A 22,050-nucleotide genomic window follows, 5' to 3' on the forward strand; every position below is an offset into this window, starting at 1 on the left:
AGAGCAAACAAACCCCAAAATTAGTAGAAGGAAGGAAATCATAGTGATTACAGTGTAAGTAACTGAAGCACACACAGACTTGAAGAAAACAGAAAAGATCAATGAAACTAAGATCTGATTCTTTGAAAAGATAAACAAAATTAGTTAACCTTTAGCCATACTTATCAAAAAAAACAATAAATAAAATCAGAAATAAAAAGAGAAGTTACAACTGACATCACAAAAACATAAAGGACTATAAGAGATTAGTACAAAAGATTACATGCCAATAAATGGGACAACCTAGAAGAAATGGATAAATCCTTAGAAACACAATCTCCCAAGACTGAATTAGGAGCAAATAGAATATTTGATTAGACTGCTTATCAGTAATGAAATTGAATGGTAATAATAATAAAAACCTCCCAGCAAAAAAAGAAGTCCAAGAATAGAAGTCTTCACAGGTGTATTCTACCAAACATTCAAATAAGAGTGTGGATAAAGTGAAGGTTCCCATGGCCAGGATTCCCACCTGTTACTGGTCTGCTGTCTCACTACACATGTGTGTGCAATACGTCATTATTGAATCTATATAAAGAGCTCTGCCCAGTGCTCTGGGCAACATAGTAGCATGGCTGCAAGGCTGCAGGAAAGCAGAGAGCAGATGCTGGAATGGTGGCAGTGCCGAGGCCAGAGGCTGAGATGCCTGTGGAGGCAGAGAGGCCCAGAGGCAGAGACTGGCTTGCTGCATGCAGACTTGCTCTGAGTGAACAGGATTCTAGTGACTGACCTGCCACCGTAGGAATAAAGTTGGGTATAAACCCTTTCACCCCATCAATGTTCCACTGTCATTTCTTTGTTCTCATTGAATCCATAGTGAATTTGTCCAGGGCTGAAACCCAGTGGCAAAACCAAGAGTTAATACCTATCATCAAAATTTCCAAAGAATTCTTGAAGAGAACAGACTGCTTCCAAACTTATTCTATAGGACCAGAATAACCCTGATACCAAAACTGGACAAAGGCACTACCAAAATAAAAGAAAATTACAGATCAATATCCCTGATAAACATAGATGCAAAAATCCTCAACAAAATGTTAGTAAATAGAATTCAACAAAACATTAAAAGGATCATTCACCCCAACTGAAATCATGTAGAAAGTAAGCCAAAGTATCTCAAAGTATTTTCTGGTTATTAGGCAACAATATTAAGTTTCTAATTTAAGCAGTTTTGATGCATTTTTTTCAAGATGCAGCTTTTCACAAAATTTAAAATGTGTCAGTTTAGTTAAATTTATTGAATAGAGTTAACATTAGGTATCTCTTGAAAATGAGAAATCCAAGCACTTAAAAAAATAAAATTTCTTTCTCCTTTCTTTGAAGCACAAATAATTATGACTTTTAAACAGCATTAATCAATTAAACTCAGAATTTCAACAAACTATAAACAAGAATTACATCAGAAATTTGAAACCCAGGGGTAAAAAAGATAGAGACATTCTTTACCAAGGTTAGTTATACTATTTCGTTACCCTAAGTCCAGCAGCTTGAGGTGCGAATCACTACATTTTCTCTTGGATTAAGATCTCTACTGAGACCTGGACCCGTAAGATTTCCAACACAAGTTGGCTCCAGCACTGGCCTTGTAGTAAGGGTACTGAGTGAAGATCTCTACTGTTTCTCTCCGCGTTTGGTATTGATGTCTGCTACCCTCTCATTAGTCCTGTGGAGACAGCTGTAAACAAATGCCTATTATTTCATTTTTCCCTAAGTGATACCTAAATGACTTGCATTGAAAAAAGTTACTACAATAGTAAATTGAATTTCTTACAAAACAGTGCTTCAGCACTGAAAATGTGCTGAAGAACTACTGAATACAATTAACTACAAGTTTAAACTTGTTCTATAGAAGTACATATTTTTCTAGGGTGATTCCTAACTAACAAGTAATTCACAGTAGGGAAGGGCATTGGGTATCCATGATGTAGATGGCTTACGAGTAAAACTTGCTGCATTCTGGAATGGCTGTATTTATAAGATTTATGAGGAGGCCACTTAAACCTATTTATTAGTAAACCAGTTTAGAGAGAAAAGATAAAGCATCCATCAAAGACAATTTCAAGCAGTTGCTTTTACCACCCTTTATGTCTCACTCATTATCTCAGAGAAATTAGGCATTAGGCACTGAGGCATAATTTAGAGCAACAATCTCTAGGGGAGGAAAAAAGGTGTGGGTGACCAAAGAGGACTAAAATAGCTCAGGAGGCAGTTAGTGCGTAGCATAGTCACTAAGGGATCCATCCCGTCTGTTTTCCATGCACCCCTCAGGCAGACCACAGTGTTATTTTTAACCACTTTGTGAATTATACTGTTCTGCATCCTTGTCAGTCTTTATTTCACAAGCATGCCTTTATGTAGAGCAGAAAACGTTATAAAGGATAATTTGTTCCAAGGAGCCCTCTAGTGATAATGCCAAAGATTACAATCAGGAAAACAAAACTTCCAAGCACTGGATGAGCTAATGTGAGGAAAATGGAAGTTCCTATTACCAGGATCCTCACCAGAACTTTAATTGCTCTGATTTAATTGGCCTGCTGCTAGGCTACTGCTTCCACACTCTGGGCAATAAGCTATTACTGAGTCATTATATAAAGAACCCTGGCCAGAGGCAGAGATGAGGATTACGGACCTGCATAATATTGGATGCATGGGATTCTAGTGTCCAAATATTGCTGGGAGAAAAAAGCCAGGTAGAAACCCTTTAACCCTAGGAACGTCCCATTGTCACTTCTCAGTCTCACTGAATCCATAGTGAACTTGCCTGGGGGCTGAAACCCTCAGGCAAGACAGCTGAGTAGTAGTACTTGGCCCTTTGAGTTTAAGATGTAATCTTCCAAAAAAAGGAGTTAAACTCATTAATATTTCTATTTAGTGGAATTCTTTAGGAAGCAATTTTATAATAATATCACTAAGTTACAAAGCTTCAAAAACACTGAGCTTCAAGACTAGTAGATCAGGTTAACTATTAAACTAAAAGGGAAAAATAAAGTCATTTAAAAACAAGGGAGAGAGATACAAACTGTGTTGGACAAACATCTTGAAGATAAGTTCACTTACAAACATCATTTTCCAGAATATACTATCCAGTTAGCTTTCACTTCCTACTAATCATATAAACCTGGCTCAATAGAAATAATGCTTTAGAGGCAAACTAATAAGCTTAATTTATTTTCTCTGATTCTGTTTTGAAATACTTGTTTAGTTGATTTGCCAATGACTCCATAATGTTTAATTCTTCTAGGTAGAATTGTTTATATTTCTCCAGTTCAGTTTTAATAGAGTCCTCCTGAGAAATTTTTTTGGAGAGTTGAGATTCCAGATCTTTAATTCGGAGTTCCATTTGCCTTCTACATGAAGCGTCATCATTCTCTCTCAACTGCTCTAACTTCTCTTGTGGTGCTCATCCTACCTAAAGCAAATTAAAATAATACATTTTTAAATAACTATAATGTGAATAATTAGAGCATATTTTTCTCTTTAGTTTTGAGCCAATGATTCAGAGAGCAATTTTAAATGTTAAAAAAAGACCTGAAGTTTAATATATTTATTAGAACCTTAATTGAATTAAATCTGCATTATAAAAATAAATTTGAATCATTTTAGTACTCATATGACAATTCAAAGAATAACAATCTGTTTAAGATATTCTAAAGTAAATAATATTATCCTAGAGTATGGCACAATTTTTAAATCACAAGTTTTCTTTTCCTCTTATTAGTTTTATACCAAACAGTCTTAAAAATAAAATGATTATCTAGTGAGAATCATTCTGAGAGATCAATTTTGTAAAATTAATCATAGAAACTGAAATATTTAAAGGGAGAAACACATGCTACCATCCTTCCAGAAATCTATAAAACCAACTGCTTTAAGTAGAGGAAACAGAGACAATGTATATGTCCAAAATGTATCTGCAGGGAGATGGATTGTTCTGCACAGACTAGATGATAAATGCCAATGAGGGTAAAGGCCAATGAGAACAGTTAGAGCTTCAGGAGAACGGAGGTATGAGCAGGTTTGAGTAATTCAGGATTAGGGCAAGAGGGTCAGAAACTGAGAAACAGAAAGGACACGTGAGAAAAGGTCAAGAGATGGTGAGATCAGCCCAGTTAACTCAGGATAAAATCGAGTGGCAGGGAAAGAAAAACCTATGTCCACCCAGTAACTTGCAAATGAATGCTCATAGCATCGTTATTAACAGTCAACAAGTGGACACAACCCAAAGGTCCATCAACTTATGAGTAAGTGGCTACCCCACACCATGGAGTATTGTTGACAAAAGAAATGAAGTACTGATATGTGCTGTAACATGATGAACCCTGAACACTTTATGTCAAGTGAAAGAACTAGTCACAAAGGACCACAAATTGTGGTTCCACTTGTATGACATATCCAGAGTAGGCAAACCTTGGAGATAGAATGTGGACTGGTGGCTGCCTGCAACTGGGGAAGATGGGAGGTGGGGGTGGTGGCTAAGGGATGGGGCTTTCCCTTAGGGGTGATGAAAATGTTCTACTTGATTTCAGGGACAGTTACAGAAGTCTGTGAATTTACTCAGACATACTGAATTGGACATTTAAAATGGATGAATTTTATGGTGTATAAATTGTATCTCAATAAAACTTAAGAAAGTCCAATGGCTGGATGTAGATGATTTTCTTAATTCTCTATTTTGGGGTACATACTGTACATAATTACAATTTACATTTTTACAGGGTATCTAAAGGGGAAAGGAAATGATAGAAGTATTTAATTTCAACTGGTTTATAGAATGACCTTTTGTACAGATTATTCTGAAATCTATGAAATAAATGTACACAGATTCTATATCCATTCACAACAGTGAAGATTTGAAAAATGACAATTTTCTGAAACATTCCATTAAACTTTATCATCTGATTTTATCTGGCTTCCCTCATCATGGCAAAGTGAGATCTATAAAAAAAACAATGTTTGGTACTAAAAAGACAAAGTTTCAACTGATGTGAGGAATGATGCATAATCCTCAGCTTTACCTGAGGGTAAATGTAAGAAAAAATGTGTAATATAAATAGCAGGACTAAAGTCAGAGTTTAAGAAGTAAGGACATTATAAAGACAGTAAAATTATAATAAATTTATTATAATGAAAATATAAAAGAAAGCTATCCACAGAAATTAATATTCTAAAACACTGTCTATCAGCTCTAGATTAAATGTTGATATGTTTAATTTCATACATACTCGACTACTGAATTTATTTAATTTCTTCCTTAAGTACCATGTCTTATGTCGGACATTAATATGGCAATGTGATGTAACCTCTAGTGAAGCCTCTAACTTAGGTTGTATTACGGTGTCATCCTATTGTTGCTGGAGTTGTCTCACAACTACCTAATAAGACATTTAAGATATTTCTGTTTTTGTAAACCACATTATTAAATTATGTTAATAATATATCACTCTAACATAGATGTTTTGAAAAACATCACCGCATTCATCAAGTCACCTTTTCCTCATGCATACACATTCCTGTTTATTGAATTTGGTGTGTCCTCCTGCCTAATCAATATTCTGTCCTTAAGACAATGAATTCAGCCCCACTATCCACTCCCCCCCAATAAGAATTTGCAGAGCTTTACCACCTAGTGAAGTCTCAAAAAAAAAAAAAAAAATAGGCATGTGAATGGGACTTGGGTGGTAAATTTTTCATGAAAAGTTTTCTCTTTTTTTCCTAGTAACCTAAATTGACTTCAGAGTTCCTCACATACTGAATCCTCTGCTCGAGTCCGTCCAAAAGATCCCCATCTGAGAATAAATGTGAAGTCATGCCAGTGGGACTCAGGCCCCCGGTAACCAGGCGTCTGCCTGCCTCCCTGACCTTGGCTCCTATAACACACTCCATTCCTGCTATACACGAATCCTGCCGCTGTCGATTAGTCTGAAAAAGAGCTTCAATTACAGACAGTTACAGTTCTCTTTGTACTGGACACACTTACGTCTAGTAAGTTTGTTATGTACAGACCAAGGTCTTATAATCTCTCAACTACATTTCTCCTTGAAATAAGAATTGTGAGCAAACTATTTGTAAAAATGTTTGAGGAAAACTATAAATAGAAGTGGGAAGATTAAATCAAGTGTTGTTTTGCTATACCTCAGCACATTTGTCCCAAATTATGATGTACTGGAAAGTAGATACCTTTAAAGAGTTAGAGATCATAAGAATACATGATTTATACTAAAATGTTTCCAAATCAAATTCAAATTGACATGAATCAAAATAAAATTATACAAACTAAAAATGTATAAAAGCTACTGAAGGAAAAGGACTGTGACATATACAGCATTTGCCCTTCATCTCATCTGGGAAATGTGGAATAACTGTCAAGGTGATCCACTTAATTGAATCTAGAGGTTCATTTTAAGTATGAGCATTTCCACCTGTCTGTTTCATCATGGTATTAAAATGTGATGACACAAAGATTAAAATTATTATTTTAGCAGTATAAGACTAAATTATGACTATCAGTAAAAATTTATAACTTAACCTCTTAAAATTTCATAGTCACACAAATGTCTTTCTTCAAAATAAGCACCTGCCAGGTCTAAGTTTTTTGCTGGATACAAAGTATGCTTTTAAGCTGATTTATAGTCTATATTCTTTTTATATCCACTAGACTCAACATTTTTCCATAATCAAATATTACTTTGAATTTTCTTTCAGGAAGTTTGAAAATATTTATTTTCCTAGATACTTATTTCTTGTTCTCTTTCCTTATTTTCATCTTGATTCATTCTTTCTTTGAGATGACTACAACCATTGATTAATTCTTTACTTTTTCCTATTAGCATAAAACACTTTGAAGTTCTTATACAGATTCCTCAAGCAGGTTTAGGATGTTAAGTAGTGTCTTTTTATTATCTTCAGCTTTGTTCTGAGAATCATCCTGTTCCTATCGGAGCAACTCATTTTCATGTTGTAGTTGAGATAATCTCTCTTTTGACTACTCCTGCTTTCTGATGTATTTCTTCAGTTTATTTTGTTTGTTTTGATACTTGTGTTCAAGTATCTTCTTTTGACACTGTATGAAAAAAAATTTTGGATCCAAACATCAAACTTTATACAGGAATAAATTACCAACAGTTCAAAAATTTAACTGCAGACAATGAACCCATGAGAGTAAAAAAAAGAACTGAGAATTTTCAAGAATCTCAGAATTAGAAAGGCCTTTCCCCAAATTACAACTCAGAATGCATAAATTAAAAGAATAATAAAGCAAAACTACACTTAAAAATTGACTTTATAGTCAAAATCTAAACTATTCAGTTACCCTGGAGTAAGCCTTAGATCAGCATATATTTGGACATATTAAAATGCCTACAATTCTTTTTCCTAAGAATTATGAAACTTCTGCTGTAACTCATATGTGATGAGTTTTAAATTATTTTTTTACTCTAATTTGCCTACTTTGATCTACATTTCCTCACAGTTTTGCGTATGAGGAAGATCTGAATAGAGAGAGATATATTCTATCACATTCCTCATTGATTTACAGACTTCTTAATGAGGGATGATCTATTGACTCTGAAATGCAAATTCAAAAGGTAATTTCATTTGAACTATGTTACAATATTAAAGCATAGCAAAAAAAACAAGAAATTAAATTAAAAATTTTACATACCGGTGGGTGGATATATTCACTTCCATCAGGGCTTTCTTCTTCCACTGATGTAATTTCTAAGTCTTGTTCTGCTGACAAATGGATATATTTAGTTGAACTACATGGAATGGTTCAATAAAAGCCATAATCTTAAATAAAAATATAAAATAACATTTTATCAATTGAGAGTTTAAATTAAGCTTAATCTTTAGCTGAATATTTACTTATTTAGGAAGTACTTCTAAACTGTCCACAACTTCAACAAATATTTGGGAAATACTAGAAATCGCCAGCTTAAAAGCATAGAAACATCTCAAAGATTCATTAAAAAATCCTTTCAACAACATGAATAAACAAAACGATCAGAAACAAAACAAAATTTAAAAATACTGTAGAAACATATAAAGCCATAACATACTCTATTTTCTACCTCAGAATTGCACCATTTTAACAACATGCTAAGCTTCAGCTACATTAGTAAGGATTCAAAATTATTATCTTTCACGCCTTTATTAGAGTATACCCTTCCATTTATGCAAAATGTTTGACTCTAATATTTGACAGACTCCTTTTCATCTTTTAAGATTCAGACTGCTGTATAGATGACATGATATTGTACATAGAAAACCCTAAAGAATACACTCCAGAATGGCTAGAATTAATAACTGAATTCAGCAAAGTTGCAGGATACAACATCAATACACAGAAATCTGTTGCATTCCTATATACTAATGTTGAACTAACAGAAAGAGAAATCAAGAAAACAATTCCATTCACAACTGCATCAAAAAGAATAAAATTCCTAGGAATAAGGCTAATCAAGGAAGTGAAAGACCTATACCCTGAAAACTACAAGACACTCATCAGAGAAATTAAAGAAAATACCAATAATGGAAATACATCCCTTGTTTATGGAGAGGAAGAATTAATATTGCCAAAATGGCCATCCTGACCAAAAAAATCTACAATTAATCTAAATAAATCTACAGTCTACAATCAATGCAATCCCTATCAAAATACCAATGTCATTCTTCAATGAACTAGAGCAAATAGCTCTAATATGGAACCACAAAAGACCCCCAATAGCTAAAGCAATCCTGAGAAAGAAGAATAAACCTGGAGGGATTATGCTCCCCAACTTCAAGTTCTACTACAAAGTCACAGTAATCAAGACAATTTGGTACCGGCACAAGAACAGACCAACACGTCAATGAAACAGAATAGAGAACCCAGACATAAACCCAAGCATATATGGTCAATTAATATACAATAAAGGAGCCATGCATATAAAATAGGAAAATGACAGCCTCTTCAACAACTGGTGTTGGCAAAAATGGACATCTACATGTAAGAGAATGGAACTGGATTATTGTCTAACCCCAAATACAAAAGTAAACTCAAAATGGAACAAAGACCTGAATGTAAGTCATGAAACCATAAAATTCTTAGAAGAAAATGGGCAAAACTCTCTTGAATATAAACATAAGCAACTTTTTCCTGAACACATCTCCTTGGACAAGGGAAACAAAAGCAAAAATGAACAAATGGGACTACATTAAACTAAAAAGCAAAGCACACCATCAGTAGAACAAAAAGGCACCCTAAGGTATGGGAGAATATATTTGTAAATGACATATCCAACAAGGAGTTAACATCTAAAACATATAAAGAACCCACATGCCTTAACACCCAAAAAGCAAACAACCCTGTTAACAAATGTATAGAGGGTCTGAACAGACAATTCTCCAAAGAAGAAATTCAGATGGCCAACAGGCACATGAAAAGATGCAAATTAATAACACAATGAGATATCACCTCACACCAGTTAGGATGGCCAACATTTAAAAGACTAGGAACAACAAATGCTGATGAGGATGGGGAGAAAGGGGAACCCTCATACACTGCTGTATATTAGTTCAACAATTGTGGAAAGCAATATGGAGGTTCCTTAAAAAACTAAAATCAAAATACCATTTGACCCAGGAATTCCACTCCTAGGACTTCACCCAAAGAAAACAAGTTCTCAGATTAAAAAAGACTTATGTACACCCCCTATATTTATTACAGCACTATTTACAATAGCCAAGATATGGAAGCAACCTAAGTGTCCATCAGTAGATGAATGGATAAAGAAGATGTGGTACATATACACAATGGAATATTATTCAGCCACAAGAAGAAAACAAATCCTACCATTTGCACCATGGATGGAGCTAGAGGGTATTATGCTCAGTGAAATAAGCCAGGCAGAGAAAGACAAGTACCAAATGATTTCACTTATCTGTGGAGTATAACAACAAAGCCAAAACTGAAGGAACAAAACAGCAGCAGACTCACAGAACCCAAGAATGGGCCAACAGTTACCAAAGGGAAAGGGGCTGGGGAGGGTGGGGGAAGGGAGGGATAAGGTGATTAAGGGGCATTATGATTAGCACACATAATGTGGTGGGGAGGAGCACAGGGAAAGCAGTATAGCACAGAGAAGACAAATAGTGACTCTATAGCATCTTACTATGCTGATGGACGGTGACTGTAATAGGGGTATGTGGTGGGGACTTGATGTTGGGGGGAATCTAGTAACCACAATATTGCCCATGTATATTAATGATACCATAATAAAAATCATTTTATATTAATGATACCATGAAAAAAAAGCCCTGTGATAAAGAACTGGGCACACTGCTACTGCTAGTCTAGCTTTTTGCTGGGTTTCTGGCTAATGACATAGACTAACTCACTGCCATTCCAAAACTACCTGAACCGAACTATGAAATCTCACCTGTTACATACTGAGTGACCGTTAAATTATTTTAAGCCTCAGCTGAGTTGTAGCTAGCATTTTAATGTAAATACTTACATATCACAATCTCTAAGATGAGCATGTGTTTCTACAGTCCATCCAAAAATATCTTGAGCAAAGACATCAATATCTTGCAAAGAAGCAGCCTGACTGTATCTGATGCTCCCCTTTCTGCAGTAAGCGTGAGTGCTGTTCTAAAATAGCAGAGAAATAACTTCACCCTTAGGAACCTTAATTAAGTTACTTAATTAATTGAGTTACTTAAATAGCTAACTTGATACATTTTTCGAGTTAAATCTTGCCTGTGTAGAACTGACCATTCACATGTTCAAGGGTTCATCTTTGTAAATTACCTCAAGACTAAAAGGAAGGAACTAAAAGGAAGGAACTAAAAGGAAGGAACAAAAAGGAAGCCTTTTGTCCCACTTGGCTGTTAGGTAGTAGAAGTTGCTACTTTTAAGTCCTCTGGTGGACAAGAAACTATGGTGAGGTCACTTACCTGAGGTAGGTGAGGATTTAAATGAAGATTTCTTCATTTCTTCCTTAGTCTGACATATTATACTTCAAAAAGACAGAGGTCAGATACATTAAAGCTATTTGCAGGCTTATAACAATAATATTAGTAATGGTAATATTCACAGTTGTAGTTAAGATGCTCAGTATGTGCTAGGCACTAAATTAAACACTATATCTATAATTTTACTTATACACAACCACCCTTGAAGGATATATTGTCATCCTCTTTTTCATATCAGGTAACATACTCGTGCTGATAAGTACCATTCCCAAGGTCACACACCTAGCAAGCAGGAAAGCTAGGCATTACACCCAGTCTTGTGAGAATCTAAAGCCCACCTCTTTTCTCTTTATCACCCACCTGTGACTTGTCTTCAGTAAATGGAAAGTTTGTTGAATTAAAGCTATCTTTCTTCCTTCTAGCATACCAATGAAAAATAAAAATATCAAAATATACTAGAAATGAAAAAGGATAAAAACTGATGAGCCCATAGTATCTGGTCATAGTCATTAACAGCCACAGGAATAACCTAAAAACATCAGTATCCTTTAAAGAAAGAAACTTAAAGCAAAGACACATCCAAAAGACAAAAATCACTTCCTCTTTATGCATAACAATCTTTTAGGGAAAAATATATGTAAAGTAGATGTCAAAAAATACTATAAAGGGGTTAAGTTCAAAATTATGTCTTTAAACTAAAGAGTCTCTACTTTAGAAAAACAATATGAAACCCATCCTTTAGCTAATCTAAAAATCATATGAGCAAAAAAATCAGATTGCAAATGTCATCAGCCAATATTGTAAAAGAACCCTGCTGTATAGACTGCTGCCTAGTCAGAATCATTGCTTTTCTATGAACTAATGATGTGTTGATATTTTTCACTACGTAATTACCAATTAATCCTCCTCTTAATTTAATCTTCCGATCTGAGTGTTTGTCATAATGCTAGAGCAATATAAGGTTTAAAACAATACTGTACCTTTTACAACAATTAACAGCATGTACGTTTGCTCCTTCAGTTAGAAAATACTTCACCATCTGATAATTTGTTTCACTTACAGCAAGCAAAAGCAGTGTTAGGCCTCGCTGTAAACAGCAAAAACGATATGTTACAAAATTACATACTTCTAAACTGAATTAAAAACTTATGAAAGATCCTCTGCCATTAAACACATAATATAGAAGGAACATAAAAAGTGGCCCCTTCCTTCTCAGCCCTTAGAGTTTTCACCTGCTGCTCTTTCTCTGGAAATGCCCGTCCTCTACACCTCTTCAACATAATTACCTGCAAAGTTATTCTCCAAAACTCACTTCAAACGCTGAAGTCTTCCAAGAAGTCTTTGCTTCCATTACAGTACTGACCAATGGTGCGCTGTACTTACCTTACTGCTTCCCATCTAAACCAAGAGTTTCTTGAGGGCAGGGGCTATTTCTTAATCTCTCTATACCTCCAAGCTTTTTTTTTTTTTTTTTGAGAGGGCATCTCTCATATTTATTGATCAAATGATTGTTAACAACAATAAAATTCAGTATAGGGGGGTCAATGCTCAATGTATATTCATTAATCCATCTCAAGCCTAACTCTCGTCAGTCTCCAATCTTCTGAAGCATAACGAACAAGTTCTTACATGGTGAACGAATTCTTACACAGTGAATAAATTCTTACATGGTGAACAGTACAAGGGCATTCATCACAGAAACTTTCAGTTTTGATCACGCATTATGAACTATAAACAATCAGGTCAAATATGAATATTCATTTGATTTTTATACTTGATTTATATGTTGATCCCACATTTCTCGCTTTATTATTATTATTATTATTATTTTTAATAAAATGCTGAAGTGGTAGGTAGATGCAAGATAAAGGTAGAAAACATAGTTTAGTGTTGTAGGAGAGCAATTGTAGATGATCAGGTGTGTGCCTGTAGACAATGTGTTAATCCAAGCTAGACAAGGGCAATAAACCATCCACGGATGCATAATATTTCTCTCAAAGCAGGGGGGATGAGGTTCTGAGCCTCACCTCTGTTGATCCCCAATTTCTCACCTGATGGCCCCCCTGCGACTGTGCCTGTCTTAGGTTGTTCCTCCCTTGAGGAATCTTACCCGTCTCTGGCTAACCAGTCATCTTCCGGGGCCATACAGGGAAATGTAAAGTTGGTAAGTGAGAGAGAAGCCATATTGTTTGAAAAGGTTAGCTTTTTACTTCTTTGCAGATTTATGCCCTGTGGCTTCTATGCCCAGCACTTGTCTCGAGGTATCTTTACCACTTGGAGGAATTATGATACTCGGTAACTTCGATATGAGGCACGAATTCTATTTAAGGGTTGTAATTAGGAAGGAAGAAGTAAAGCTATAGAGGTAGCATATGAAGGAAACATGGGAGGATTGATTATTTCTTTGACATATCTTCTTGTAGAGTATCTTAAGTATGTATAGGTTTTAAACTACTAACTAATTTGTACACACATATTAACATAATAGGAATACGGTGACATAAACAAAGCAAATCTATCATTACCATCCATCTCCAGTGAAGCCAAGAAAACAATTTAGGCACCTTAGGCATTTGTGAAAATTTGTCTATGATATGATGGATATTGTCCAACTGTACTTGAACAGTCTGAGAGAAATCAGACAAATTAAAGCAGCCTATTTCTGGGATCTGTTCACCTCCCATATGTCCTTTTAACCGTAGATAGTCTATAGTCATAAGATTTTGGAGTACTACACCTTGCACCCCTCCCAACTCCTGGTTGAGTTCCAACAGTACAGATCCGGTCAAATTCGTTGTCTCACTGTATGCACATGCCAGCCTAGACATCTCCCTCATCATTCCAATGGCAAGTCCAGGAAACGGTGGGGTGGACGCAGCCACGACCGCAGCATCGCCCAGATCCCTGTGGAGGCTTTTTGATGATCATCCCCAGGCAGGAGTCCTCCAGAGAGTGCTGATGCCGGAAGCTCCTCCTCATATCGTATCTTAGTTCATTTTCTGGGTATCCAAGCTAGGCCTTGATCTTCTGCATAGAAACAAACAGACCCTTTGCCCACACTTTGACATGCCCTCTATACCACTGTGCAGAACTCATTGGAGGTCAGCACACAGGGACTGCTTTTTTTTTTTTTTTTTATTAAGAGAAAGGAATATTATCAGAAAAGAGTACCTCCATAGCTGATCATCTGACACCCTTTAAGTGATCAACATTAAGGATATTTAAAGCATGCGTTGATCTTTGATTTACCAATAGTTTTATCCTATCAAGGAGTAATCCCCCTTTTCTTTCTTTCTTTCTTTTTTTTTTTTTAATCTTTAATCTACACTTACATGAAGAGTACTATGTTTACTGTGCTCTCCCCATATCAGGTCCCCCCTAACAACCACATTACGGTTACTGTCCATCAGCTTAGCAAAATGTTGTAGAATCACTACTTGTCCTCTCTGTGTTGTGCAGCCCACCCTCCCCTTTCTCCCTCCCCCCCATGCATGCTAATCTTAATACCCCCCTTCTTCTTCCCCCCCCTTATCCCTCCCTGCCCACCCATCCTCCCCAGTCCCTTTCCCTTTGGTACCTGTTAGTCCATTTTTGGGTTCTGTAATTCCGCTGCTGTTTTGTTCCTTCAGTTTTTCCTTTGTTCCTATACTCCTCAGATGAGTGAAAACATTTGGTATTTCTCTTTCTCCGCTTGGCTTATTTCACTGAGCATAATACTCTCCAGCTCCATCCATGTTGCTGCAAATGGTTGGATTTTTCCACTTCTTATGGCTGAGTAGTATTCCATTGTGTATATGTACCACATCTTCTTTATCCATTCATCTACCGATGGACATTTAGGTTGCTTCCAATTCTTGGCTATTGTAAATAGTGCTGCGATAAACATAGGGGTGCATCTGTCTTTCTCAAACTTGATTGCTGCGTTCTTAGGGTAAATTCCTAGGAGTGGAATTCCTGGGTCAAATGGTAGGTCTGTTTTGAGCATTTTGATGAACCTCCAAACTGCTTTCCACAATGGTTGAACTAATTTACATTCCCACCAGCAGTGTAGGAGGGTTCCCCTTTCTCCACAGCCTTGCCAACATTTGTTGTTGTTTGTCTCTTGTATGGCAGCTATCCTTACTGGTGTGAGGTGATACCTCATTGTAGTTTTAATTTGCATTTCTCTGATAATTAGCGATGTGGAGCATCTTTTCATGTGTCTCTTGGCCATCTGTATTTCTTTTTTAGAGAACTGTCTGTTCAGTTCCTCTGCCCATTTTTTAATTGGGTTATTTGTTTTTTGTTTGTTGAGGCGTGTGAGCTCTTTATATATTCTGGACGTCAAGCCTTTATCGGATCTGTCATTTTCAAATATATTCTCCCATACTGTAGGGTTCCTTTTTGTTCTATTGATGGTGTCTTTCGCTGTACAGAAGCTTTTCAGCTTAATGTAGTCCCACTTGCTCATTTTTGCTGTTGTTTTCCTTGCCCGGGGAGATATGTTCAAGAAGAGGTCACTCATGTTTATGTCTAAGAGGTTTTTGCCTATGTTTTTTTCCAAGAGTTTAATGGTTTCATGACTTACATTCAGGTCTTTGATCCATTTTGAGTTTACCTTTGTATATGGGGTTAGACAATGGTCCAGTTTCATTCTCCTACATGTAGCTGTCCAGTTTTGCCAACACCATCTGTTGAAGAGACTGTCATTTTGCCATTGTATGTCCTTGGCTCCTTTATCAAATATTAATTGACCATATATGTTTGGGTTAATGTCTGGAGTCTCTAATCTGTTCCACTGGTCTGTGGCTCTGTTCTTGTGCCAGTACCAAATTGTCTTGATTACTATGGCTTTGTAGTAGAGCTTGAAGTTGGGGAGTGAGATCTCCCCTACTTTATTCTTCTTTTTCAGGATTGCTTTGGCTATTCGGGGTCTTTGGTGTTTCCATATGAATTTTTGAATTATTTGTTCCAATTCATTGAAGAATGTTGCTGGTAATTTGAGAGGGATTGCATCAAATCTGTATATTGCTTTGGGCAGGATGGCCATTTTGACGATATTAATTCTTCCTAGCCATGAGCATGGGATGAGTTTCCATTTGTTAGTGTCCCCTTTAATTTCTCTTAAGAGTGACTTGTAGTTTTCAGAGTATGAGTCTTTCACTTCTTTGGTTAGGTTTATTCCTAGGTATTTTATTCTTTTTGATGCTACTGTGAATGGAATTGTTTTCCTGATTTCTCTTTCTATTGATTCATTGTTAGTGTATAGGAAAGCTACAGATTTCTGTGTGTTAATTTTGTATCCTGCAACTTTGCTGTATTCCGATATCAGTTCTAGTAGTTTTGGTATACCTCCAAGCTTTAAAATGTAGTAGGAAGTGCTTTAACTATTTTTACTGAGTTAATAACCTAAGTGATTCTCTCTAGGGTAGTGTTTTTTACAGTAATTATTCTAAAGAATATGTACTTTACCAAAAGTTAATGACTCTGTCCCAGTGAAAATATTCCATGATCTATATTTGAGAAATGTTTTAAAACTGTGCTTTATATGTCTAGTACTAAAGAAATCTGTTTAACTTTGCTTCCTCCCTATCTGCCCAATACTTCTTTATAGCAAACATTAACATTTGAGAAATTAGTGTTTCAGGGATACAGTTTTGACAGCTTTCCAGTAAAAACAAAAGTTCTCCCCATGTGTACAAAATTGCTTGATTCTCTTCTATCAATGGTGTCAGGTTCCCAGATGTCAACGTCAGGCACTACTGCTTCAAATGGGTCACTAGGAAATCAGCTCTGAATTAAAAGAGACAGGCTTCAAATGATGCTTGATTGCTTATTACTAAATGGTCTGTGGGTTTTGTCCTATTGTAAGAAGATAGTTTTGTTTATCTAAAAACATTAAAATGGAAACTAGAATAAAAACTGTTTTTTTTAAAGTAGGGTCTCAGGGTTATCATTACAATTGTGATTAAAATTTAATATTGTAATGATAACCCTGGGACCCTACTTTAAAAAAAACAGTTTTTATTCTAGTTTCCATTTTAGTTGCTACTTAAAATTATATTCCAGGCAAGATATGAATCAGAAATAAAAATGGCTTATCGATAAAACTTCTAATACTGATCTATATGGATTATTTGTAGCATAATGGAAGTTACTAAATCACTTGCATATTTAAGGAACAATGCTGAGGAGAAAGATGTAATATTGTCTGCACTATACATAACCTGACTGTAACCACGATCAACCTCATCAGGCTTATAGACATCCCAGTGGGAATAGGATTACCTATAGGTACATGTAAAAAGTTATTTTAAAAACCACTTATAAATTCTAACTTAAAAATTCAATCCTATTTCTGAGATTAATATAAAATGTGAACTCTACATTGTAAATTAATACAGATCATCTTGAAATTTTTATCAAAATATACTATAAAATAGTGTAACCTCAAATTGTAACCTCCAGTGCTTACAAAGGGGATGATGATTAGTGATGTAGAGCATCTTTTCATGTGCCTCTTGGCCCCCTGAATGTTTTCTTTGGAGAATTGTCTATTCAGATCCTCTGCCCATTTTTTAATCAGGTTATTTGCTTTTTGGATGTTGAGGTGTGTGAGTTTTTTATATATTTTGGATGCTAACCCTTTATTAGATATGTCATTTACAAATATACTCTCCCATACTGTAGGATGCCTTTTTGTTCTGCTGATGGTGTCCTTTGCTGTACAGAAGCTTTTTAGTTTGATGTAATACCACTTGTTCATTTTTGCTTTTGTTTCCATGGCCTGAAGAGATGTGTTCAGGAAAAAGTTGCTCATGTTTATATTCAAGAAATTTTTGCCTATGTTTTCTTCTAAGAGTTTTATGGCTTCATGACTTACATTCAGGTCTTTGAGCCATTTCAAATTTACTTTTGTGTATGGAGTTAGACAGTATTCCAGTTTCATTCTCTTACATGTAGCTGTCCAGTTTTGCCAACACCAGTTGTAGAAGAGGCTATTATTTCCCCATTGCATGTCCATGGCTTCTTTATCATATATTAATTGGCCATATAGGTGTGGGTTTATATTTGGGTTCTCTATCCTGTTCCATTGGTCTGTGGGTCTGTTCTTGTGCCAGTACCAAATCACCTTGATTTCTGTGGCTTGTAGTAGAGCTTAAAGTTGGGGAGCATAATTCCCCAGTTTTATTCTTCCTTCTCAGAATTGCTTTGGCTATTTTGGGGTCTTTTGTTGTTCCACATGAGTTTTAAAACTATTTGCTCTAGTTCATTGAAGAATGCCATTGGTATTTTTTAGGGATTGCCCTGAATCTATAGATTGCTTTATGCAGGATGGCCATTTTGACAATGTGAGTATGGGATGTATTTTTATTTATTGGTATCTTCTTTAATTTCTTTCATGAGTGTCTTGTAGTTTTCAGGGTATAGGTAGTACTTTTACCTCCTTGATTAGGTTTATACCTAGGTATTTTATTCTTTTAGGTTCAATTGTAAATAGAATTGTTTTCCTGATTTCTCTTTCTGCTAGTTCATTGTTAGTATATAGGAAACTGCATTTTTTAGAAATTGAGTGTTTGTGGCAACCCTGCATCAAGCAAGCTAATGGCACCAGTTTTGCAATAGCATTTGCTCATTTTGTGTCTCTTGTCACATTTTCATAATTATTGCAATATTTTAAAGTTTTTCATTATTTTATATTTGTTGTGATGATTAGTGATCTTTGAGGTCACTATTGTAATTGTTTTGGTGCACCACAAAATGCATCCACAGAAGATGGCAAACTTAATCAATATGTGTGTTCTGACTGCTCCACAGACTAGCCATTCCCCATCTCTCTGCCTCTCCTCAGGCCTCCCTATTCCCTTAGACACAATGATATTAAAATTAGTTCATTTAATAACTCTACACTGAGTGTTCAAGTGAAAGGAAGAGTTGCACATATCTTACTTTAAATCAAAAGTTAGAAATAATTAAGCTTAGGGAGAAAGGCATGTCTAAAGCTGAGAAAGTCTGAAATCTAGGCCTCTTGCTAAGATGAGAGTGTGAAATGTTCTTGGAAAACACTAAATGTGATGCTCCAGTGAACACACAGTTGAATAAGAAAACAAAACAGCCTTATTGTTGATATTAAGAAAGCCACAACATTCGCTTAAGCCAAAACGTAATCCAGAGAACAGCCCTAACTCTTCAATTCTATGAAGGCTGAGAGAAGTAACGAAGTTGCTGAAAAAATGTTGGAAGTTAGCAAAGGCTGGTTCATTTGGTTTAAGGAAGGAAGGTATCTCCATGACATTAAAGTGCAAGGTGAAGCAGCAAGCGTTGATGGAGGAGTTACAGCAAGTTATCCGGAAAATCTAGTTAAGATAATTCATGAAGGTGGCTGCACTAAACAATACATTTTCAACATAGACAAAACAGCCTTTGATTGGAAGTAGATTACATCAAGGACTTTGGTAGCTAGGAAGAAGTTAGTGCCTGGCTTCAAAGTTTCAAAGGACACAGGCTGACTCTTTCTAGGGGCTAATGCAGCTGGTGACTTTCATCTGAAGCCAAAGTTCATTTACCATTCCAAAAATCCTAAGGTTCTTAAGAATTAGGTTAAATCTACTCTGCCTGTGCTCTGAAAATGGATCAACAAAGTCTGGATGACAGTATATTTGTTTACAATATGGTTTACTAAATACTTTAAGCTCACTGTTGAGAACTGCTACTCAGAAAAAAGATTCCTTTCAAAATATTACTGTTCGCTGACAATGCACTTGGTCACCCAAAAGCTCCGATGGAGGTGCACAGCGAGGTCAGTGTTATTTTCATTCCTGCTAACACAACGTCCATTCTGCAGCCCGTGGATCAAGGAGTAATTTCAACTTTTAAGTCTTATTATTTAAGAAATACATTTGATTATGCTATAGCTGCCTTAATAAAAAATGAGGTTTATTACAGGAATGACAAACTTTTAACATTCAAAAAGCAAATAAATGTGTAATTCTCCACATCAACAGAATAAAAGAGCAAAATATGCAGTTAACTCAGTAGATGAAGAAAAAGCTATTGAAAAAAGTCAATACTGGGTCACATATAAAAACTACTAGCAAACCAGTAATACAAGGGAATTTTCTCAATTTGGAAAAACGTCTATTAAAAAGCTTGCAGCTACTATCATTCTTTTTTTTTTTTTTTTTTTGAGAGGGCATCTCTCATATTTATTGATCAAATGGTTGTTAACAACAATAAAATTCAGTATAGGGGGGTCAATGCTCAATGTACAATCACCAATCCATCTCAACCCTAATTCTCGTCAGTCTCCAATCTTCTGAAGCATAACGAACAAGTTCTTACATGGTGAACGAATTCTTACAGAGTGAATAAATTCTTACATGGTGAACAGTACAAGGGCATTCATCACAGAAACTTTCGGTTTTGATCATGCAATATGACCTATAAACCATCAGGTCAAATATGAATATTCATTTGATTTTTGTACTTGATTTATATGTTGATCCCCCATTTCTCCTATTATTATTATTATTTTTATTTTTAATAAAATGCTGAAGTGGTAGGTAGATGCAAGATAAAGGTAGAAAACATAGTTTAGTGCTGTAAGAAGGCAAATATAGATGATCAGATGATCAGGTGTGTGCCTATGGACTAAGTATTAATCCAGGCTAGACAAGGGCAGCAAGACATCCACGGATGCAGAAGATTTCTCTCAAAGCAGGGGGGGTGAGGTTCTGAGCCTCACCTCTGTTGATCCCCAAATTCTCACCTGATGGCCCCCCTGCGACTGCGCCCGTCCTAGGTTGTTCCTCCCTTGAGGAATCTCACCCGTCTCCGGCCAACCAGTCATCCTCCGGGGCCATACAGGGAAATGTAAAGTTGGTAAGTGAGAGAGAAGCCATATTGTTTGCAAAGGTTAGCTTTTTACTTCTTTGCAGATTTATGCCCTGTGGCTTCTATGCCCAGCACTTGTCTCGAGGCATCTCCACCACCTGGAGGAATTATGATACTCGGTAAATTCGATATGAGGCACGAGCTACTATCATTCTTAATGATGGACTACTCAATGTTCTCCTGCTAAGTTGGCAACACAATAATCATGTTCACTCTTACCATTTCTATTCAGTATTGTACTAGTGGTTCTAGCTGGTGCAATAAAGTATAAAAAAAGAGATAAAAGACATGAAAATTGGAAAGGATTAGTTAAAACTGTCATTTACAGTTTTCATGGTTTTGTACATAGAAATCCAAAGGAATCAACAGATTCTAGAACTAAATGGTTTAACATGATAGTGGGACACAAAGTCAAAACAGAAAAAATCAATTGTATCTCTCTATATCAGTAATACACAATTTGAAAAGTAAATTTTTTTAAGTTTCCATTTATAATAGCATCAAATAAGCATTAAAATACTTTTGGATGAATTTAAGAGATGTGTAAGACCTCAAAACTAAAAAATACAAAATATTGCCAAGTTAATAAAAGGAGATTTAATAATGAAGAGATATATAATTTTCACGGAAATGAAAGACTCAATATCATTTATATGTCAGTTCTCCCTAATTTAATCTTTAGATTCAATGTAATCCCAGCAGATTTGGGGGATGGGATGGAATTATATTGCTGATGAAAGTTTGAAGCATAATCTCTTTGAAAAATCTGTCTGGCAATATCTAATAAAGTTAAACATAGTTACCCCATACCCCAGGAATTGCACCTAGGTATATACCCAAGAGAAACAACTAAATGTGTTCACTAAATGGCTTGTCCAGGAATGCTCATTAAAGATTATTCATAATGGGTCAAACCTGGAAACAACTCAATTGTCAATCAACAAGAGAATACATAAACCAGTTATGGTCTATTCATACGCTGGAATACTACTCAGCAATAAAAAGGACAGCCAATTAATAATGTTGGAAAATTTATGAAACTCAAAAACATTATCTATTATAATGGAAATAAATCACACATTAAAAGTACATACTGTTAAGATTTCATTTACATCGAGTTCAAGAATAAGCAATGCTAATTCAAGCTATTAGAAATCAGACCAGTGGTCACATCTGGCCAAG

General features: G+C 35.6%; 1 protein-coding gene across 1 annotated transcript in view; it reads right to left on the reverse strand.

The window, feature by feature from the left end:
* Nucleotides 1-22,050, reverse strand: part of LOC118970136 (ankyrin repeat domain containing 26) — a 60,501-nt gene that overhangs the window by 12,792 nt on the left and 25,659 nt on the right. The window contains exons 2-4 of the mRNA XM_037006026.2: nucleotides 11,976-12,082; nucleotides 10,978-11,039; nucleotides 7,700-7,767 (exon numbers count right to left, since the gene is read on the reverse strand). Of these exons, the coding sequence (XP_036861921.1) occupies nucleotides 7,700-7,767; nucleotides 10,978-11,039; nucleotides 11,976-12,034 (189 nt within the window). The 5' untranslated portion in view covers nucleotides 12,035-12,082. The remainder of the gene's footprint in view (nucleotides 1-7,699; nucleotides 7,768-10,977; nucleotides 11,040-11,975; nucleotides 12,083-22,050) is intronic.

The sequence above is a fragment of the Manis javanica genome, chromosome 2 (genome assembly GCF_040802235.1).
Source record: "Manis javanica isolate MJ-LG chromosome 2, MJ_LKY, whole genome shotgun sequence".
In the NCBI taxonomy this organism is placed as follows: domain Eukaryota; kingdom Metazoa; phylum Chordata; class Mammalia; order Pholidota; family Manidae; genus Manis; species Manis javanica.